This window comes from Parambassis ranga, chromosome 2 (genome assembly GCF_900634625.1).
Source record: "Parambassis ranga chromosome 2, fParRan2.1, whole genome shotgun sequence".
Taxonomy (NCBI): domain Eukaryota; kingdom Metazoa; phylum Chordata; class Actinopteri; family Ambassidae; genus Parambassis; species Parambassis ranga.
In genome coordinates this window covers 15,828,959-15,849,958 of record NC_041023.1, presented here as the reverse complement: position 1 = coordinate 15,849,958, position 21,000 = coordinate 15,828,959, and the positions used below count along the sequence as shown (strand labels likewise).

General features: G+C 40.2%; 1 protein-coding gene across 2 annotated transcripts in view; it reads left to right on the top strand.

Moving 5' to 3' along the window:
- The window catches only part of trappc9 (trafficking protein particle complex subunit 9), a 171,302-nt gene that overhangs the window by 32,382 nt on the left and 117,920 nt on the right, over positions 1 to 21,000 (top strand). For both annotated transcript variants that reach the window (XM_028400050.1, XM_028400048.1), the window contains 4 exons: positions 1,741 to 1,867; positions 1,952 to 2,084; positions 4,475 to 4,638; positions 16,984 to 17,136. In XM_028400050.1, coding sequence (XP_028255851.1) covers positions 1,741 to 1,867; positions 1,952 to 2,084; positions 4,475 to 4,638; positions 16,984 to 17,136 — 577 coding nt within the window. The remainder of the gene's footprint in view (positions 1 to 1,740; positions 1,868 to 1,951; positions 2,085 to 4,474; positions 4,639 to 16,983; positions 17,137 to 21,000) is intronic.

The following is a 21,000-nucleotide window of genomic DNA, read 5'->3' as shown; positions in this document are numbered from 1 at the left end:
CGGTGATGCAACCATTAGGAGCAACTCTGGTGCTGCCCAAGAGTGCAACAGCCAGGATCAGAACCACCAGCTCTACCACCTGAGCCACAGCCACCCAACTTAACAAACATGTGGAATGAGGCTACAAATATGTTAAACCACACCTAGGCATAGTGCTGGCTGTATCCAGCCTCCCTGTCATTTCAGTAGTGCCTGCAGACTGGTCTGGTCCAAGCAAAGAACTTAAATAAGCATTGCCAAATCAATAGTACTGTCACTGCAAGCAGATTACAGTGCTGACTGTTAGTTAAGGTGTGTTATTAAGGCATCTATGTTTATGGGTTCCTGTCCAGTCCGTTAAGCATTTGTAAAGTCTGATGACCTGTGTTAGGGTCAGGACAGGCAAGTTCTTTTGACACCAAACTTGTGCTTGTACTATGTTGAAACAGGAAGCCCAGTTATCATCTAAATCTCTGTATGTTCTAAAGCTGAAACAATTAGTCAGTAAACAAACATTTTCAGGACACTGGTTTGTCCATAAAATGTCAGAATTCATTGATAGATTATGGACAACCAATCAATAATCGTTGGTTACAGGAGCATTATGATTTTCCACCTTTACAACAAAAAAAACAGACTGCTAAAGTTGCAAATGTGTCCGTTACGTAGTTGGTGGTTTTAACATAACATCATGAGGTTTTTTTGCTTTTTCATAACACTCAAGATAAACAATAAAAATGCCCTTGCCAGCTGATTCTGCATTTTCAGTGGGTGCTCCTGTGTTTCTGTACCAGATCCTTCTGCATTAGCATTGCAAAACCCTGCAGTCCAAAGCCATGACAAATACAAACATTAGATTTTGTGGTAAAATTCATTATCAAAATACTTTATCTACCAGGGCAGAAGAGATATTTTGTCCTTGTAGTTCCTGGTGTCTCTTTCTATGTTTTTTGGTGTTGGATAGCAACAGGACAGAACATCAATAAAATAAAGACAATTCGCTTTAACTTGCTTGCAGGAGTAAAAGCTTTTACTGTCTGTCCTCAGAGTAATAATAAGTCTGTGCTTACCAATTTATCCCAGTTTATATAGAAGTGGTCAAAACAACAACAATCAGATTATCTGTGTAATTACAGTCATCATAACCAATACAAATGATGGCCTGAACTGCAGAAACTAAGTTGTAATAAAGCAGAATCATCCTTGGAGCGATGCTTTTATATAACTGCCATTTAAATTCAGTTCAGACACTTTCATTGAAGGGTTCGAAATGACCCTTTGGACCACCATTGTGTAATGCATAAAATAACTCTGGCACAGGATTTTCTAGTCTGTGTAAAACCCCAGTGGGAATTTGGATTGCTGAATGTGAAACCTCTCTGATCCTGCTTCCTACTGCGTTATGATCTGCGGGGCTTATTTTCAGTTGCCTCTCAGGCATACATGGCTCAAGTGGCCAATTCCCATGGAGAATGAGTTTCTTCAATGAAAAGGGCCATCTAATGGTGTCAGAGATTTAATCATCAGGATATCATGGGTAGAATAAAATGATAGATTGCAAGCAACAGTTACATAAATACTTCACACTGAACTAATGTTATAGAATCAAACAGCTGCACGTCACTGGAAGCCAACCAAGCTCAGATTGTCAAAGCATCAGTGATTCATTGGTTTTAAACTGATGGCAATAAAGTTTTGGAATAATCTTTGATTTGCCCTCATCAGTTTTTTTTAATCATCCCACTTCTGTGTCATATTTAGGGTCTGCTGACCTCTGGAGTGGAGTTTGAATCTCTGCCTGCTGCCCTGTCCCTGCCTGCTGAGTCTGGCCTGTACCCTGTCACTCTGGTTGGTGTCCCACGTACAGCTGGCAACATCACCGTCAACGGTCAGTCCAACTGAAAAGTTATTCCATAACTCAGATGAGCTGGCAATAGTTTTTTTTTTAAGAATTCTTAACCTTTTCCTTTAGGTTACCACACCTCTGTGTTTGGTGTGACTAGTGATTGCCTGCTGGAAGGCCTGCCAGGTGTGAAGACCGGCGGCTGTTTGGTGGAGGTCATCCCCTCACTTCCTCGCCTCCAGCTCAGCACATCACTTCCACGGTAAGAAACGTTCTACAGAAAACTGCATCATTTGACATTTTTGCTTTTTAGTTTGTGAGCAGAGTGAAGGGGTCCTCTGGCTTTATTCTGGTCTTCAGTAAGTTTAACATTTGCTCATTTGAATTAAGGGTCATGTGACTGCTTCCACAGCAAAGAAGGCTTTGCTGTTACACCCTAAAAATAACTGTAGATGAAATGAAGAGCCTACTCTGTTCAGACATGATTGATGTGAACACCCTTAAAGCTGAAAGTCAGCACTTTAAACTCACATCTCACATGTGCTGAAGTGCACAGACATAATGAAAAATGTGTCACTGTTGGACTTCTCTCCATGGATTGTGTTTTATAAAGCATAAGAAATGTCACAAATGAAAATGATGTGATGTTGACACATCACGCACAATTCTAGAATGCAGGGTAGTAGATGTGGTTAAATCAAACATTGCAAAGAAATGGCAAAATTTCACAGTTGATGCACTGCATTTTGTAAAACAGTGCAATACCTATTTAAACGGTGCATGCTCAGAAAGGACTGTGTTTGCAACGTATTTTGAGGAAATATTGAAAACAGCTAAAGTCTAAGAAAGCAACTGACACGGTATGTTGACCAATTTCAGACTGGTCACTGCAGTGACCTTCAGAATTTGCCAGTCATCCTAATTCTTTTTTTGAATTAAGTGTGGCCTCTGTGGATTTGAGTTTGATTTCCAAGGGGCAGTACCAACTGATGCAGAATAAACTGCAACAACACACACACCAGTATCAACAAAAAAACGAAAACAGCATCAGGAGCAGGTTCGCCAGTAAAACTCTTGTCAGAACTTGAAAATCCAAAGTAGTGATTGTGCAAATATTTTTGAATGAAGCATGGAGCTGTTGAATCCTCATGTATAAGTCATCACACAAAGCCTGCCCCATTCCATGTCAACAGTAACGACTGGTAGGATAGGGTTTCCGCTGTGTGGAGCTGGTTGTTAAGGGGATCTGATCCATTTCAGAGAGAATTTTCACAAAGTAAATGGGTATGTCTGGCCAGGCGTCTGACCTTTGTTCTCAGCAGCACACCTGACAAATGTGAAGAAGAAAAGTCACACTCAAACCTATTATAATCTTATGATGAGCACAGTTTTTTATACTTCATTTCAGGCAGTCTATTAATGTTATGATTACTCAGTACAGATAAGGACCACCTTGGCACTGATTGTGTCCTAAAATATTGCTACAAAAATATTTCTAAAGGTTTTTAGTACATGAAAAAGCTGATAGTGACAATTAACCAAAATGTTTGATATGTGGTATCTCACTGTAACTGTAAAAGGTGTTGGCCCCAAACCTGCATAGCTGAAATCATTTCTGTGTACATCTTGTAAACTGAAATGAAAGGTTCAATCCTGTAAAGGTACAAAACATGAGAGAAGCCCTAAGTTAATTTCCTAACAGCAAATAGCAGGTAAAACACCCCGCTGAAGTGTTGTAAATCATCCTGCCAGCAGAGCTGCTGCAAATCTATAGGTCATGCCTGTAAGTACAGCACTTCAGAGGCCCTTTCTGTGGAAAATCTTTTTTATTCTCAAGTGCTGGAAGAGTAATGTAGCAAGCACATGGAGCAAAGAGAATAAAAATATGTAGTATTTGGTCACATGGTGTCCACAGGTAGACCTTTAGCTTTGACTTCAACAAGCGCTGACTTCTTGCCTGAAGCACAAAAATGCAGCACCTGTGGCTTCCCTTCTTAATATCAGGGCAGCACAGTGCATTTTTAAACATCTATGCCTTCAGCCACACCTTTATAAAGCTGTCGAGATAAATTTTTCCAGCGACTTTTGGTGTTTTATCATTCACTTTCTTAATTAAAATGTGTTTTCTTTTAGAAGTGCATAAGAAGTGTCAGTAACATTGAGAAAAGTTCAATTTGGGTTGACCTTCTGCCAAGAGGAAAAGACGGTTGGAGATGAAGATTGAAAATTTTAGCCTCGAGCTGTAAAGCTATATGTGCATGTATAATGAGGCTGTAGATAGCTGTCACATTGATCTTTCATAATCTTGTCAACAGTCCCTGTTGCTCAAGTGTTTGCATTATGTTACAAATACAAGACACAAGCGGCAGCTTTTTAAACCTCTGTAAGCTGCAAATGTTTAGGCTCAGACCCACTCAAGCGTATTGAATGGACTGCTACATTTAAATGTGATTCCTTCATTTCTTTGTCAGTGCTGCACATGTCACTTTTCTATTTACTCAAGGTATGAGTAAGCATTTTAACTTGTGTTAACAATGTAAGTGCACATTTACCGGCTGTGTGCTGTGGGGAAAATGTTCTCAACAGACGCCATTCTAGCTAAAGACACGAGCCAAAGCGAATCAGAATCCTCTCTCTACACATTTTGTGCAGGTCAGCACACACGAATCAGCCCATGTCCAAAGAAGAACTGTCCAGCACTGTGTCTGTCCAGCTATTCAACGGAGAGACTCAGCAACTAACCATCACTTTGGAGAACATTGGATCTGAAGACATTGAGTCTCTGGAGTTAACTTCGAAGATTGTCACCACAAAAGGTGAGAATCTCTAAAAATCTTTAATTAATTAGGGTGCTTAGTTAGAATAGTAGGGAAGCATTAAGAATATGCACAGGATTTAATGAAGCATTATAAATCAAACATCACTGTGCATACTGTGTGTCATCAGAGTTGTTTTAGTTGGGACAGACTTTGATGTACTTCACCACCCACCAATTTTGTGCTGCAGTCTCGACATCCGCAGTGCTACAGAGGTCACTACCCTGTTGTCTTTGTTTCTACATCTTTCATGCCCCTGTGGCTTTTCAGTCTGTGTTCCATCTCTTTGTTCAGCACCTGCTCAGGTCCTCAGATCTCTGCAGTCCCCTTCACCTGCACTGTTTCTGTGTCTCATTTTGTCTCACTGTCTGTGTGTGGGGATTTGAAAAAAAAAATCACTTTTTGGAAAGAGTTCACAACCAAGTTATGAGAAGTGTTGAGAAAACTATTCACTTTTGTTTCAACAGATGGCACACATCAGCACCTCTGTCAGTGTGGTTAGTATTTTTTTGCATGATAGAGTGGCAGTGCTGGTTTAGTTTCAGCTGCTTTACATGAAGCATTTGCCACATTTTCACAAGAGGGAGATACACGAGTATAAGAAGTGCTTGGTTGTGAGCTGTGCGAAGCCATTTAGACACTTTCACAATGATATGCTCGCTTGGTTTGTATTCCATGATAGAAAAGCCGTTCTTTGGTGTCTTGCTGTCTTGTTGACAACCCATGCTGAGATGTTCAGCTGGTGAAAGCTAATTTTTAGGATCACGGAAGCTTGTCGCTTATTTGTTCTTATAGTAGAGTCAGAAGCTTGGTGCCGGTGTGTGTCATTTTTGGGCTGTTGTTAAATATCTGAAAACTTTGATAGTGACCATTTTGAGTGACTGTGGGTGCCATCTCAGATTACAATCTTCCTCATCGTCTGCCTACAGCAGCTCCACTTATACTCCACTATTTTTCTTGTATTTGGATTTGAATGTTGCAAAGATGGTGGTGGCTTTAATGAGAAAAGTAAGTACTATATTTTATTGTTGAGGATGATGCCCATATTATGGCTATAAAGCTATAGTAGTTTATGTTCATTTTTAAGGCACAATATATATATATATATATATATTTTTAAATGTATTCTTAAATGTAGTCATAAAATAATGTTTTATGCAGAAACACAGTATTTATTAGAAAGATAAAATCCAATTCCACTTATATTCACTTCTGTAGGACTCCATTGTCTTAATATATTCATTAGCACAATCAGTCACAGAACGTAGAGAATCTAATCTTAAAGTTTGTCAGAAATCTTTTTCTCTATTGTAAGAGCACACTCAACTGAACCATACTGAGAAAATTGTTTTATGTTATACATCCGTAATTTAACCTTGGGAAGAGGATAAATCTTGTTTTGAACCACTTTTATACCTGGGTTCTAAGCAGAAGTTTGATGATCCCACAGTGATGAGCATAGAAGGAGAAGCAGGGAGCCAGTATATATAGCATTGATCTGACATTTCCAAAATGGCCCCATGGGTCTGTGATGACAGGCTGCACATTTCTACTGTCCAAGGGTTAAACACTTTCAGATCGAGTCTTTCCAGGAAGTCGCTGTCACTCTTTTCATGGTTCAGTTGTATGTTTTTCTTCGTTTCAGTGCATTTCTCTCACATGCACGTTGTGTAGAGTTGGGGAGAAGCATCAGGGATGTAGAATTTATGACTCGGTGACAGCATGGTGAGAGAGAGAAGGGTGGTGTATTTTTCTGGTGACTTCCATACATTACAGCTGTAGGTTTAAAGTGAATAAGAGTACAAGACTCTTATTAAAACAGACTTGGATTAAAAGGCATTCATCAACTCTTACAACCTCCCTTCTTCAGACGTATCCCACTTCCTTTTGGGCGGACTCCAAAGAACGATGCAGTCTCTCTAGTTAACAGGAGTTCTCTTTGAAATAGAACTGTTGTTGTGGTTGTTGGAAATGATTTAGGATGAAAATATAGTCAAGCCTCCCAGGGAATGTTACTTTCAACTGGATGAACAAACAAAGAGAAGTAAATTCTCTAGACCTGAATTAGAACACCATGTATACCTGCAGTCTTTCTAACACTTCAAGTCTGAATGAATGAAAGCCCTTCACTTTGAAAAAAAGCACTTTACTTTAAATTATTATCCTTTCATTTCATGTAATTGATACAAAAACATCCGTGAACCTATCAAAATGGATTAATTGTAGGTCATTTTAAATGTGGAATGTAGAGAGAATATTAATGTAACGCTTATGTTGCCAGCATAAATTCATTGTATTTTGGCTTATTCATCATCAAATTAGCTGTGGGCCACTTCTCGTATTGTCATCACATATAAGGGCCACTTCAGTGTTCATATATGACAAGACAGTGGAGTTATAAAAAAGAGGTTTGGCACAAACATACACAAAGACTCAGATATGAACTCAATAAATATTGACGATCAAACGTAGCTGTGACCTCAAAAATCATAAGTCATAATGAATTTTTTTTTACCCACATTAAGGAGTAAAAACCTGTCTTTCTGTAAAGTCCCTTTCCATATACTATTTAAGTCAACCTTCTGAAATACATCAAATAAGTGTCAGCTCTCTAAAATTCAGTCATCAGTATGTTCCTGTGGACACATTACAGGGTCAGTGCTGACAAAATATTGAGGTCTGTCATGCAGCCTTTAATATTAATCACCTTGGACTTTTAATTCCCAGCAGTTTATTCCTTACCACTGTGAATATTTTGTTCCTGTTTCTAAAACTATGATGTTGTTGTATACTCACATAACCTCTCTGCTCTTTATATGAATTAGTGTCAGATATAGTAAAACACAACACCTATTATGAACCAGCCTCTTAATGTTATGTGTGCACATTAGGACTTTTGACACCTGTTTGTATATTCCATACTATACAGTTCATTATCAGCCTCTCACCACACAGCACTCCAGCTAATTGTGAGATGAGAGCGCCACAATCAACATTTCCTTTTACTGTTACTGGAGCAAATATGACCTTAGCACATCAAACCGGGGACTAAACTGACTAGAGATATCCCACTGCATGCAATTACACCACACAGTGGTGCTTACAGGTTTGTGAACCCATACAAAACATAAATGTTACACTCAGGCATATTTAAGGAAAATAATCCAATCAGAAACTCGGCTGTGTTCCAAGTGTTTGAATTGAATAGAATAGAATAGAATAGAATAGAATAGAATAGAATAGAATAGAATAAAAATACTTTATTTATCCCAAGCTGAAAAATTTTGCAAAGATTGTAAAAGATTGACCCTGACGTGATTTGAACACGCAACCTTCTGATCTGGAGTCAGACGCCCTACCGTTGCGCAGATGGACCGATGGTACATTCTTTATTGATGCTGTACAGCTGTCAAAACTGATTTAACAGGTACCTTTGCTGTTCAAAAAAAATATATAATATGTAATAAAAAATAATTATTTTAGTCATTATTTTAAAATAGCATGTAACACAGCTGACCACAGCTGGTCTTAAGGCTACAGTATAGGGAATTTCATTTCAGTTAGTATCAAATAAATGAATCAATAGCACATAAATTATTAGGCCTGTGATGGACTGGTGACCTATCCAGGGTATACCCCGCCTCTCACCCATAGATAGATGGGATAGGCTCCAGCCCCCTGTGACCCTGCACTGCAGGATGAAGTGGGTTCAGATGATGTATGGATGGATGGATAAATTATTAGGTCAATGAAGTCATATTTTCACATATTGATAACTAAAGAAACTCTCTAAATGTAAATGTATTTATTTTGTTGTTTATTTAGGTTTTGCTTATATCTTTTATATACTTATCACTTAGGTATTTATACTTAACTTTATACTCAACTAAATGAGGCGATGGTTGTGTTTTTCCTCTGTTTAAAACCACGTGGAAGCTGTGTTTATAACAGAGCCTCTGCTTGTTTATGCTAACTGCAGTGACCCCTGGAAAGCTGCCTGTAGATGAGATGCCTTTGGAATAACCTGTATTTGCAGGCTATTGTTTCATGTTTGTTGTAGAGGTGGATAATTTGCACACATTGGAAGGTGCTCCTTTGTGCACTGCAGCGTGTATTGTTTCTCTCAGGCATTAATATTTGCTGCATTTTAAGTTTTCATGGTATTGAATAACAAATTCTCATTGTCCTGCTGTTGCTTGATGAAGTCTTTTGTGTCTGAAAATGACAAATCAGCCAAAGCATACATATTGCCTCTGAAGAAGAACATCCTCGTGAGCTGCATAATACAACCCAACCTGCTAATGGCATTGCAATGTATTGATCATCTTTCCTGTTTTTTCTGTAACTTTTGAAAGTGGTTTGAAGAAATTTCACTCAGTTTGTATTTTTTAATGTAGTCACTCTAATTTTTACTGCTGTCTTACTCTTACTTACTTTTTGCCCAAATAATGAGGACCCCAAGAAGCCATTCCTTATTGCATTAAATCAAAGAGACACTGCTAGTGGGCATGCACTTGCACAGTTAAAAGTTACCAGTAACTGTGAATGTAGCAATAAATGTATAGTTTGTCGATAAATAAATGCTGCCACTCTGTCAGACCCGAGCCAAGTTCCTGCTTCCAGTTTGTTTGCCAACTTGCTGAGTAAAGTAAAGGGTTTACCCTGGACTTGGCTGCAGCCCTGGAAAAGCTAAAGCGAAAAAGTCTTCCCCTGTGATTCCAAGATGTGATCAGAAATTGAAGCAGGGGCATGCTGTATTAATAGCATTATCATATGCAAACTTATGTCCAAGATTTAATGCATGCTGCACAAAGTGAGGGAAGAAATGTGAGGGCAGTTTCTTTTAAGGTATTGACACCCTCTTGGGCTCATGTGAATATGGCAAATGTGTTTGGGGCAGGACTCACCACAAGACAAATGAAATGTGTGATATAGCCTATAGGTATAGAAGTATATATACATATGTGTGTATTTAATTCCCCTTATATATATAAGGGGGTGGGAGATAAGGGGATAAGTAGGGGATAAGGACATAGGGATAGGGGTGAGGGTGAGGGTACGGGAACGGGGTTGAAGGTGACGAATATGGTGATGGGAATGAAGAATAGAGTGTTGGGGGTGAAGTTAGGGGGATGAGGTGAGGGATTGGGGATTGAGGGCGAGGAATATAGTGATGTGGGTGGGGGATTATAGATGTGGTATTCAGGGGTTACCAGGGTCTGACACAGACACACATCCATTCCAACTAAGGAGGCAGCTGTGTTACTTTGAGAAGCTGAAAAGCCTCTGCAGCCAGCATTTCTTCTTCTTGCCCTTTTATTTGCAGCCATTTCCATCAAGTGAGTTTCCAGAGCATCCATCCTTGATATTATGTTTTTTTTTCTTTTTCTGCCCACTCTTTCTTTGTCTTTAAGGGTCTGATTAAGGGCTTCATTAGCTGTGGGAAGTGCATGTCTCTCCTCCTTCCACTGCTGGATGTAGAGCTGCAGCTGCTCATCTGCTTTTTTCTGGGCAACACATTGTCTTAAGACAATTTATCAGAGCTTTAGAAGATGCCTGTGTTTTTCCAATTCTGAAGTGGTTTTATACTCTTCTCTTCAGCCTTGAGCTGCTCTTAGAGTTTCTGTGGTTGTTGGTGGGTAGTGGCTTCCTCTTCAGCATTGAGCTCATCTTGGACTGTCTGTGTCTCTTTGTCTTTGTCTGTATTTGGTGCTTGTTCCACATCCTGCTGGTCTCAGCATCTGTGTTTTCAGTCTGCTGCTCCTGGTCACTGTAGGTTCAGATCCATTTTGTTGATGAAGATTCTCAGTCATCCAGGTCATCATACGTAGAGAAGATTGAGGCAAGGCGTCTGGACTTGTAGAGTTTTCTAGAAGACGTTTCGCTGCTCATCCAAGCAGCTTCATCAGTTCTAACTGTTTGGTGGGGAAACATGGTTTATATGTGGTTACAGACCTATGTGGGTGGGTCTGGGTAAAAACTTAAAAACTGAAAAAACAATAGCCAGACGCCTTGCCTCAATCTTCTCTATGTTCAGATCCATTGGTATTTTGAGGGCTTTTCATTAATGATAATTCTCAAGCTGCAGGTTTGATGCAGAAGTTGCAGCTGGACTTTGTATCTGCTGGTTAACCTTCTTGACGTCTGTCTCCTGGTCCTGTGGAGACATGCAGGGGACAATTGTTGTGCCTGCAGATTTTCACTCAGGTTAATGATTCCTCTTTTAACATTTCAAACACCCTCTTGATGCTGTTGCTCAGTGTCCTCAACTGAACTTTCAGTGGACTGAAGCTTGGCTGTGTATCTGTCTAAATCTCTGTGAGCTTTCTGCAGCAGCAGAACAAGCTCAGACAGACCTACTTATTGTGTTGGCTGATATTTGTTGAATTGCCGGTTTGCACACTCACAACTTACTTTCCGATTTTGTGAGGCGATGTGCTCCGTGGACAGTTGTTGGCGTGCATCTTCCAGTTGGGCCTGTAAAGCTTGGATTTTTCTTTCTAGAGGCACATGTCTGCAGTCAGAAATGTGCTGCTTGTGTTGAGCATCGGCCAGTTGTTGTCGAAGAGCGTCATTTTTATGCCTGAACTGTGCCAACATGTCATCATGGACATGAGACTCAGCCCGGTGTTCCTGCAGGTTTTCAGTTCCTCTGGGACATTTCAGATTCTCTGGAGTGTCTTGGGTCTGTGTGTGTGCGCACATGTGTATGTGGGCTGAGAAAGTATGTCGGCTACTTGAAGTTCAAAGTCTGGAAAGGGATGAAGAAGTGAAGGTGGTTTGAAAGAGGAGTCAAGGAAGCCATCTATGTAAAAAACCTTCCCTTAACAGAGGTGGTGGCCTCAGACACCATCTTTCTACCACATACAATGCAGTGATTCCATCCATTCCCAGGAAGTTTGCACATACTCACAGCAAGAACAAAGGGCTGTCAACCAGTCCACCTCTGGCAGTTTCATAGTCGTTAGCCAGTCGTTAGACACACCTGGCCCAGTCAGCCAGAACATCACAGGTAAGTATGGAAACATTTAGTGCTATTGTTTTTTTAAGTTTTACCCAGACCCACCCACATAGGTCTGTAACCACATATAAACCATGTTTCCCCACCAAACAGTTAGAACTGATGAAGCTGCTTGGATGAGCAGCGAAACATCTTCTAGAAAACTCTACAAGTCCAGACGCCTTGCTTCAATCTTCTCTACGTATGAAGAAGTGAAGGTGTTGTGTTGTGCTGTGTGTTTATAATACCCCTCAATCCTGAAGCCGTTGGCGCTGACTCGTTAGTTTCACTTGAGTGAATTAAGCAGTTAGCTGTTGTTCCTAACAATTCCATCCATGAAGGCTGATTAACTCTGACTGTGAGCAGTCAGTCAGGTAGTTTCAAGAGTGAAGATACATGGTTAAATGACAACACCACCCCATAAAAAGTACTGTTAATATCCTGCTATAGAGGAGCATTGTTTGCAAGCATGATATTTGCATGCAGTATACCAGCTAAAACTGTCTGTCCTCCCCAACAGACAAAATGAAAAGGTTCTGTCAGCTGAACCTCACCTTTAAAAAGAGAGGACACACAGGAGAAACTGAGGCAAGTAAGGCAAAGAGAGAGAGAAGTTGAGGAAGATGAGAGAATACTGTACATTAGAAATGTGTTGTGTTAAAGAAAACAAAATATAAATCTCAATCACAAATATTGAATGAACGTGTATATAATTTAAATCATTTTTAAATACACATTGGCAGATGAAATAAGTGGGGAGTGACGGCCAGAAAATACAGAGAGAGAGCAAAAGCAAACAGGGAAATGAAGAAGATGAAGAGAGAAATGAAGAGTGTGATGGTTGAGGGCAGAGAGACAAGTGGAAACAATGGAGCAGATTTTACTTTGTTTCAACATTTTTCAACCCACAACAACTGCACTGACCTCCAGGAGTACTCAGAGACTGTCACTGCCTACATCACCAAATGTATTGATGATGTAACACAAACCACCTGTCCCGTGGCATCAGGAAGGCGGAGAGGCAGTACTCCAGGAGGGTTGCCCACCACTTCAGCGACAGCAGGGACACCCAGAGCCTGTGGCGGGGGATACAGACCATCACTGACTACAAGCCCCTACCACAGACCTGTGAAAGCAACAGCTCTCTGCTGAACCAGCTGAATGACTTCAGAACAATGCACTCAAACCTCCTGGTCCTGACAACATACCTGGCTATGTGCTCAGAGGAGCTCGCTGAAGTGTTCACAGGCATCTTTAACATCTAACTGAGCCAGGCTGTTCTCCCCACCTGCTTCAAGGCCACCACAATTATCCCCAGTGTTGAAGAAGTCCACCCCAGCCTGCTTCAATAACTACCGTCCAGTAACACTCACACCCATCATCGTGAAGTACTTTGTCATGAAACACATCAAGACGGTCCTCTGTCCCTACATGGACCCATTCCAGTTTGCATATCGGCCCAACCGATGATGCAGTTTCCACAGCACTCCACACAGCTCTGGAAAATAAAGACTCATGTGTTTGAATGCTGTTCATAAACTTCAGCTCGGCATTCAACACCATCATTCCACAGCAGCTCATCAACAAACTGGACCAGCTGGGGCTGAAAACCTTGCTGTGCAACTGGTTGCTGGACTTCCTCACTCTTTTGTACATTTTATATATTTGTTCTTATACTTAAGTTCTGAGTTCTTAGTAATATATTGTGTAGTTGAGAGTGACGCAATTTCGATTCTCTGTATGTCCAGCACATATGGCAGTTTTGACAATAAAGCTGACTGTGACTTTGAACATGGTTGGGATCATGCCAGATTTTAAAATAACCCACAATATAAGTACAGCTTTCTTCAAAATAGATTGCCCAAACAAAACTATAACCTTAATTATAATATATTATAATATACTGTTAATTGTGGGCAGCAGTGGCGCAGCGGTATAGCAGGGTTGTCCCGTAACCGGAAGGTTGGTGGTTCGATCCCAACTCCTCCCTAGTCACTGGTGTGTGTCCTTGGGCAAGACACTTTACCTGCATAGCCTCCAGTGTACTCACTGGTGTATGGCACTCTTTGCTGGGCTGCCTTGAGCAATTTCCCCATTGTGGGACTAATAAAGGTTTCAATTATTATTATTAATTATTGTTTGCGTTGATCTTTTTCAGTTTGAAACTACGTTGTGCTATAGCTGTTAGCTTGAAGTAAGAAAAAACATAAAATGAATGGATTCCTACAGGTTTTTTTCACCCTATTATAAAGGAATTTTAATTTACTTTATCATTAATACAACATTTTATGTTGTAAGCTAGGTTCATGTATTTTAATATATGTTTTCATGTGGCTTAAAAAGCCTCTGTATTGATTCCCCCGAGCACTGAGAGTGCCACAGCCTTCCCTGGTCATCATATAACTTGCTCCCACCTGTCTGTGGATCCTTAGTCATAACCTGGTAGTGGCTTTAGACAGGCTGCTGCTGAGAAACCCTCTGTGAAGCCCACCGCATTCACTGTAGGAGCTGAATGAATAAAAGATGAGTAGAGTCACAATAGGAAGACATTTGTGGCAAAACAAACAAAACATTACTCTTTCTGCCACCACAGAGACATAGCCATCTTAGGATATGAGACGGGAGCTTCATTACTCAAAAATAAATATTTATTCATAAATACTTTATAGGTAACAAAAAAATCAGCTAATGCATTATATTGGATTTAAATGGGGGTTGTCTTTGAATAGTTGCCATCAGACCTTTTCTTCATCACTGCTATTTTATTGCTCTTCTGTGCATATACATATCAGCTCAGTTCAGCAGTCTGTCAAACGCTTTTGTGTACTTTCATATCAAAGACATTCCACTGCAGAGGCCATTAAAAAGAGAGGGGATTAATGTTGCTTCAGTGATTTTTTGTTACTATGAGCAGGGCTGTCTGTCAGCTGCCTGTGCGTTTCTTTATGTTCATTTGACTGCATCAGAATCCTGTTTATCTTGGAGCAGTTGTGTTGCCTGATAGTAAAGTAAAGTAAGTCAGCTGTGTTCTTGTTGTCATCCTATTTTTAACAACATGGATACAAATATATATTTGTATCTCAATGAGCATTGTTTATCAGGGGGATCCGTAGTTATTATTGGCTTATCATTCTTGTAGTTAACTGCAGCCTCCAGCATGTTAGGCCCACTTATCCATTAAAATCCCTCTGTTTTTTTCCAGTGGATTGGCACAGAATTAGGTCCAGACAGTACTTTCCCCTTAGGATGTGATTATTGATATCCGTGATCTTCTCATTACTTACAGTGCATCTTCAGATCAGCAACTAAAAGTTTGCTTATGTTTAAACATAAAAAAGCATTGTAGTGTTGTCTGCGCCTAAATGTTAGCATGATCATTTTTACATGAAGCAGTTTGAACAGAGCTTCCGATTAGTAAGGAGTCTGTCTTCCAGGCCCCCTCCTGTGGTCACATTGGAGGCTTCAGTAGCACCTTTAAGTGCATATTTTAGTGACCTTCAACTACATTTGTTTTCAATGGAATTATGGTGCAGAGCGTGTTTTAGTTATGTTGTATGAGACATAAAGTGAAAGGCTTATGAAGAGGTCATTCACAACAATGCAGTGCACAGAGCCAACTTTTCCTGTTCTGGTCATGATATTGATACTTGTGCCTGATACAGTCCTGATACCATTGTATATGCAGATATTGCGAGTTACTTTTGACCTTGGTGTAGCAAGCATGAAATACCTTCATACAACTGACTCATTGGGTCAGTCTGTGTTGTTGCTTGTTGCATGAGGTAGCATGTGTTTAGTCGATTGAGACCAATATCCAAAATATAATATATGCATCCCTAATTGCAGCCTGCGTTTATTTTGGGTACAGTATAAACTAGAGTTGAAGCCTACCTTTAATAGGATAGCTCCTACATGGTGCAGGTTTTCATCACCCCCCACAAGACAGGACCATGACTCAGTAGTGTTGGTTCATGTTGCAAGGACCCAGGAAGATAGGGCATTTTTTTGATTCCATGACCCCTCACACCTTCCTTATTTTAGTTTTCTGGTGAAGTGTTGAATGATTTCTGTGCATATTAAAGTTATCCACTCCCAGAGACTGCACAAAGTAGTTGAAAATGTCCTTGTATGTTTTTTTTCTTCTTGTCCTTCCTCAGCAACCTCTTCCTGAGAGATCAGGGGTTGCCTTTTGGACTTTATTGATTTTTTTTGGAAGTGCTCCTTCCACATCATTGCATAGCTATGTAATTTTACTCGAGTTAAATCATCCTGTGAAAGAACATTTAAAAATCGTCTTAACATAACATTAATACCTTCATAAGGGTTATATTATATGATAGAAAACTGTGCTGTATGTGTAACTAATAAACTGTGAGCTGAATGTACTTTCCTTAAAGCTCTGCTGCATTGCCTCGCCACTTCTCATCAGATGGATTACTGATGACCAAAGTGTAGCAGCGTAATGCTTCAGACTGTGTTTGAAATAGAGCTGTTTCACGTCTGCTTTGAAGTAGCGCTGACGTGGTCTCCATATTATATTTTCAAGAATAGGGATGTTTAAATAAGGTGTGAAAGATGTCTCCACCGCTATTCGTTGTGACTCATAATTAGGAGGTGTGATGGCAGTAACGTCATCTACAATCTTGGTTGTCTGCCGCTTAAATAACAAGGCCGATGCTGCGTAATCAATGCCTTGTTTTTTTTCCCTTCCCAAGCTCAATTTCTTTTGAATCATTCCCCCCATTGCCTTACACTCTGTTCCCTCTCACTGTTTTAATTCACCGCAAGGAGCTCTGAGTTTATGAATTTTTAAAGCGGAGCGTTATTCACAAAATCTTTATTTAATGCTGCCTACGTTCACATCCTTTTAGAGGATTTTACCAGCTTTGGGTTATGAATCAAGCAGGGACGTGTAAACTGTTGTTCTCGCGGTGAACTCACATCTTTCCCCCTTCTGCCGTGCTTATGTTAAAATCAGCCTTCTGGCTGTTCATGCAATCCCAGAGAGCAGGAGTGGCTTACCTGCATAGACAGAACACATGCTTTATTCAGGTGATGTATCATTCATTTGTCACTCCTGGCTGAAGTGGATGCAGCAGTCATTCGTCTCAGGTAAAAATAAAGGCGGTGTGGAGGCAGAAGTTGGAGCCGGCAGGGTCTAGTGACGGGTGCCGAGGCTCATGTAGGTAGGAGGCCAATCAGCAGCTTTCTCGCCACTAAAATCCAAACTCTCGTTTTCTTTGTAGAAACTACAAAGACGAAGTTTTCTGCTTTTAACCACATTGCTGTACACTGTCTTGCATAATCTATATGTTTTTTTCTCCCTCTCTTCTTTGTCTGTGCAGAGAAAGTGTTTGGGGAGTTTCTGAACTGGGACCTGGAGGAGGCTTTGTCTCACCTGCCTCTGATGCCCGGCCAGTCTGTGACACTGACGGTCAGCATCAAAGTCAAGTTGGACTTCTCTGGTCAGGAAAACCTGCTGCAGGACCTCAATGATGGTGAGTGGGGAAATATCTTTCAAAGTAAACACGGCTAACGCGATTGAAAGAACTCATGTTAATTCCTGCAGACAAGTTTGCTCAGTAGAACTTTTAGCAGGTTTCAGTTAATCACTCTCTTGTATACAAATCTTAATAAACATTATTGTATGTAAGAATTTAAAAATGATTAGCTTAAAATGATGGACTATATTATGAATCAACTATTTACAAATAACAGAAGTACAGTAAAAATCATTAAACGGTAAAATCAAGCCAGCCAAGGTTGTAGAAATGAATGTTAATACACTGTAGCATGGCTCCTACTGCGACTGCCTGCCTTATTTAAGATTCAGTAGTAATAAGAGAGAGGTCTCAAGGTCTCTACACCTCCATTTCTCTCCTTGCTGCTTGCTTCCTTACTTCAATTGTCAGATTTCCTCCCTGTTAATTCCTATTCCTGTTTAAAAAAAATGTCCGACCTTTTCCCCTCCCTCGAAGCTCATTCACTGTGTTCTGCTTCTCATATAGTCTGCGCTCTGCCTTCTTTCTTTCCTGTCTTGCTTCTGACCTCCCTACCTCCTTCAGACTGTTGAACCTCTTCACTACTGACTCTCTACAGGCTGATACATATTAATGAGCGATCAATATGGACCTGCTCCTGCACAACTTAGACTTCACTGTGTGTGCGGGCGGATTCACACGACTGAGGAAGTAAACACATACAGTTGCCGAATGTTTATCTCAGCCTCAGTGTCACTACTCCTCCTCATGAGGTCATTTAAGCGATACAGTTTCAGTGTTTTAATTAGCCGAGCAATAATTGAGTCCCTGAATGAAGGAGATAAGATGTGTTTTCTTTTACACAGTGGCTCTGAATGCAGTTATTATGGTGACATTATGGGATGCAGTTTTTTGCTAAACACATTTGATACTATCTAGCACACTAATACGTTAATGTAGTCACATTAATGATGTTGTGTGAACCTATTTGCATGAAGCTGTTGTTTCGCTTTGTTTTCTGTCTGTGCTCCTGGCTGCTGGAAGATTACAGAGTTGGGCTGCCTTTGCTAATTAAACTATAAAATCTTGATTATTTTAGGCACAATTGTTGCAGTTGTATTGCTTAGCCACTACATATTGTCACATATAAACTGTGTTGCTGCCACATTGTGGTGTTTATGATTGTGTATTGTATGTGAATATCAGAGAATTTTCTGAACACCTGGCTGTTTAAAGAAATACTTTAAATAGCCATTTGTGCTCATAAGGGATTTTATTGTAGTACAATCTTAGAGGAGACTATATTTTAATATCTTTTCAGGGTTTTCCTCTCCACAATCAGTGGTTTAAATGCCATTTATATTAGTGCTTTGTGGAATTATCTACCCTCCTGCCATGTTGTGGCATTATCAAAATGACACTAATTAGCCGTCTTGGTGTAAGACAGAGTATTGTGTGAGAGACAAAAAAATAACCCCTCCCTGAAATAACAAATGAACAACAAATAAAAGATGCACAGCAACAAAAGATGTGAGTCATGTTTGTGTATTTCCAAACTGTGCAGATAAGAATTCATTACAGTTTCTTAATAGATATTAATAGATATTAATAATATAAATGCCACCTCAGTCGGGCACCCAAATCAGTGATGTCCTCAATTATGCGTAGATGTAAACCTTTATATAGCTTAAACACCCTTAAAGCGTTCAGGCAATTATCTTATGCACATAGTTTCCGCTGCTGATTTGTTTGTTGGTCTGTCAATCAAACATCATCACTGTAAAGTAGAAAAGCCATGAAGCAGTGCAAGCCTCAGTGTTCTTAAACTCCCCTCTAGACACATACCATTACACAGTAGCTTGATACATTTGCATAGCAGCCATTGCATTTGGACACAGCATAGTGGTTTAATGCATTATTTTAATGTGTCAACTGGATACAGTGAATAAACCAATGGATCACTGGTTCCATTTGGTGGGAATAAGCTTTAACAGCACTGGGGAATAGATGCTAAATGGACTGCATTCGTTCAGAACTTTAACTCAAAGTAATGTACAATTTAACCACATGCACTTGTTGTGATCGGTCTGACCCAGAGGAGCCGTTTTCGGCTCAGGTTTTTCGCAGGGGCGCAGTAGACGAGTGAAGTCACCAACTGATTTGAGATGTAAAGTTTCCTTGCAGTGAAAAACAAGACTACTAAAATAATAATTGGAAGGTGTAATAACAGAAAACCTGCCAGGGATCTTATGCTAAGCCAAGATAATTTCATCTTTGCTTTGCTGCATCTTAAACTCTTGCTTGAATTGTTAGATAGCCGGCCTGATGAAATTCACACATGACCAATTGTTCTGCAGCCTTTGTTTGTAGCAATTATAAAAAAAATAAAAAATCTGATCCTGATAAAATATTGAAATACAGATGCTTTTAATTGAAATCTTTTGCCATTATAAATATTCATTGTCCTTCGCAGCACCAGGCACTGTCAGCCAATACAATCAGTCATGAATGAAAATGCAATAACAGAATGTGAGTATATGGATGAATATGGATGCAAATGCATATGAATGAATTCCTCCACTTTGCCCGGGCACAAAGGTCTACACTATTTTTCATACCTAGATTCCTCATCGTAGCTCCACAGCCAGAGGATAAATGATAGCTGCACGTCTCTCTGTCTCTGTGCTGGTGCACTGTGTTAACATCAGCATTTCTCTATATTTAATAAAACTGTAAGCTCAAGATGTCTAACAGCGCCCCATGACTAAAGTTAAGAACACGCTGTACTAGAGGTGGGACTGTATCTCATTGACACTTCAGAGTGATGACAGGGATATTTTTAAACTTTGCTAATTGTATGCTATATTATTGATCAGTCGGTATTCATATGCACGTTGCAGAGGAAGTCAATCCATCAACCCTTAGCTGTGACGTAGCCTGCACTCAGTGTCCTCACCCCAGGCAGAAGGGGGGGGGGGGGCAAATCAGACGACGGCACAGAGGGGACATTCAAAACAGGCCCTGAGCCTCATTGATTTATCCCCAGGCGAGTTTATCCCTCATCCTGAGTCCAGCTCGACACCAAGACACCATAACTCAGGATCAGATGGGAGTGATGTCATCACTCAGGACTAATGGGCCTTCACTTACAGCGCGCATTATTGTGTTAAATGGCGTGAGCGTCGTGTCTAATGACAGCGCAACTGCCTACATTAGCATGGTGGCTGTCTTTGAAGATAACGCCTTGTACCGCAGTCGGTGTCTGCAACTGAAAAAGAGACACAAGAAACACATTATGACGACATGAATTACAGGACTCAAACAGTAAAGGAGATGCACTCTGGAAAGGAACAGGGAGGAGTTGTCTGGGTTTTTCTTTTTGTTTGTCCTTGGCTGACATCAGAGTAAATGCACTTGTGTGGTTTGTTTTAAATTACTTAGCTTCGACTAGCAGCTGCGTTGCTTTAAAACACTTTTTAAAGTAATAACCAGTGACGTTTTCATGTTAGATTTGTTCTGTGTTCAAGTGATGCAAGAAAAAGTTGTTATTCAGCCAATAGTCTTTTTAGGAAAGCTTTTATATTTCCTTGTATAAACTGCTGGAGTCTGGCAGGTCTTTGCTCGGAGGGCTAAATCTGCATATCAGAATGTAACTTTTTGGTAATGATTAAATGCATTTTTTAGCACAGGGAGTCCTTAGTTGCTGATAAATGTCAGATGTGTGGTCTTGTTTGCATATTCTTCAGCCAGTTAATTCCTGATATAAATCTCTATAATATGCATATGAACATAGGTATTCATGCATCTCCCTCCCAGATGCAAATGTAATCATAGCTCCATCTAAATCCCCTCCAGGATCTGTACTTGACGATAATGGCTGCC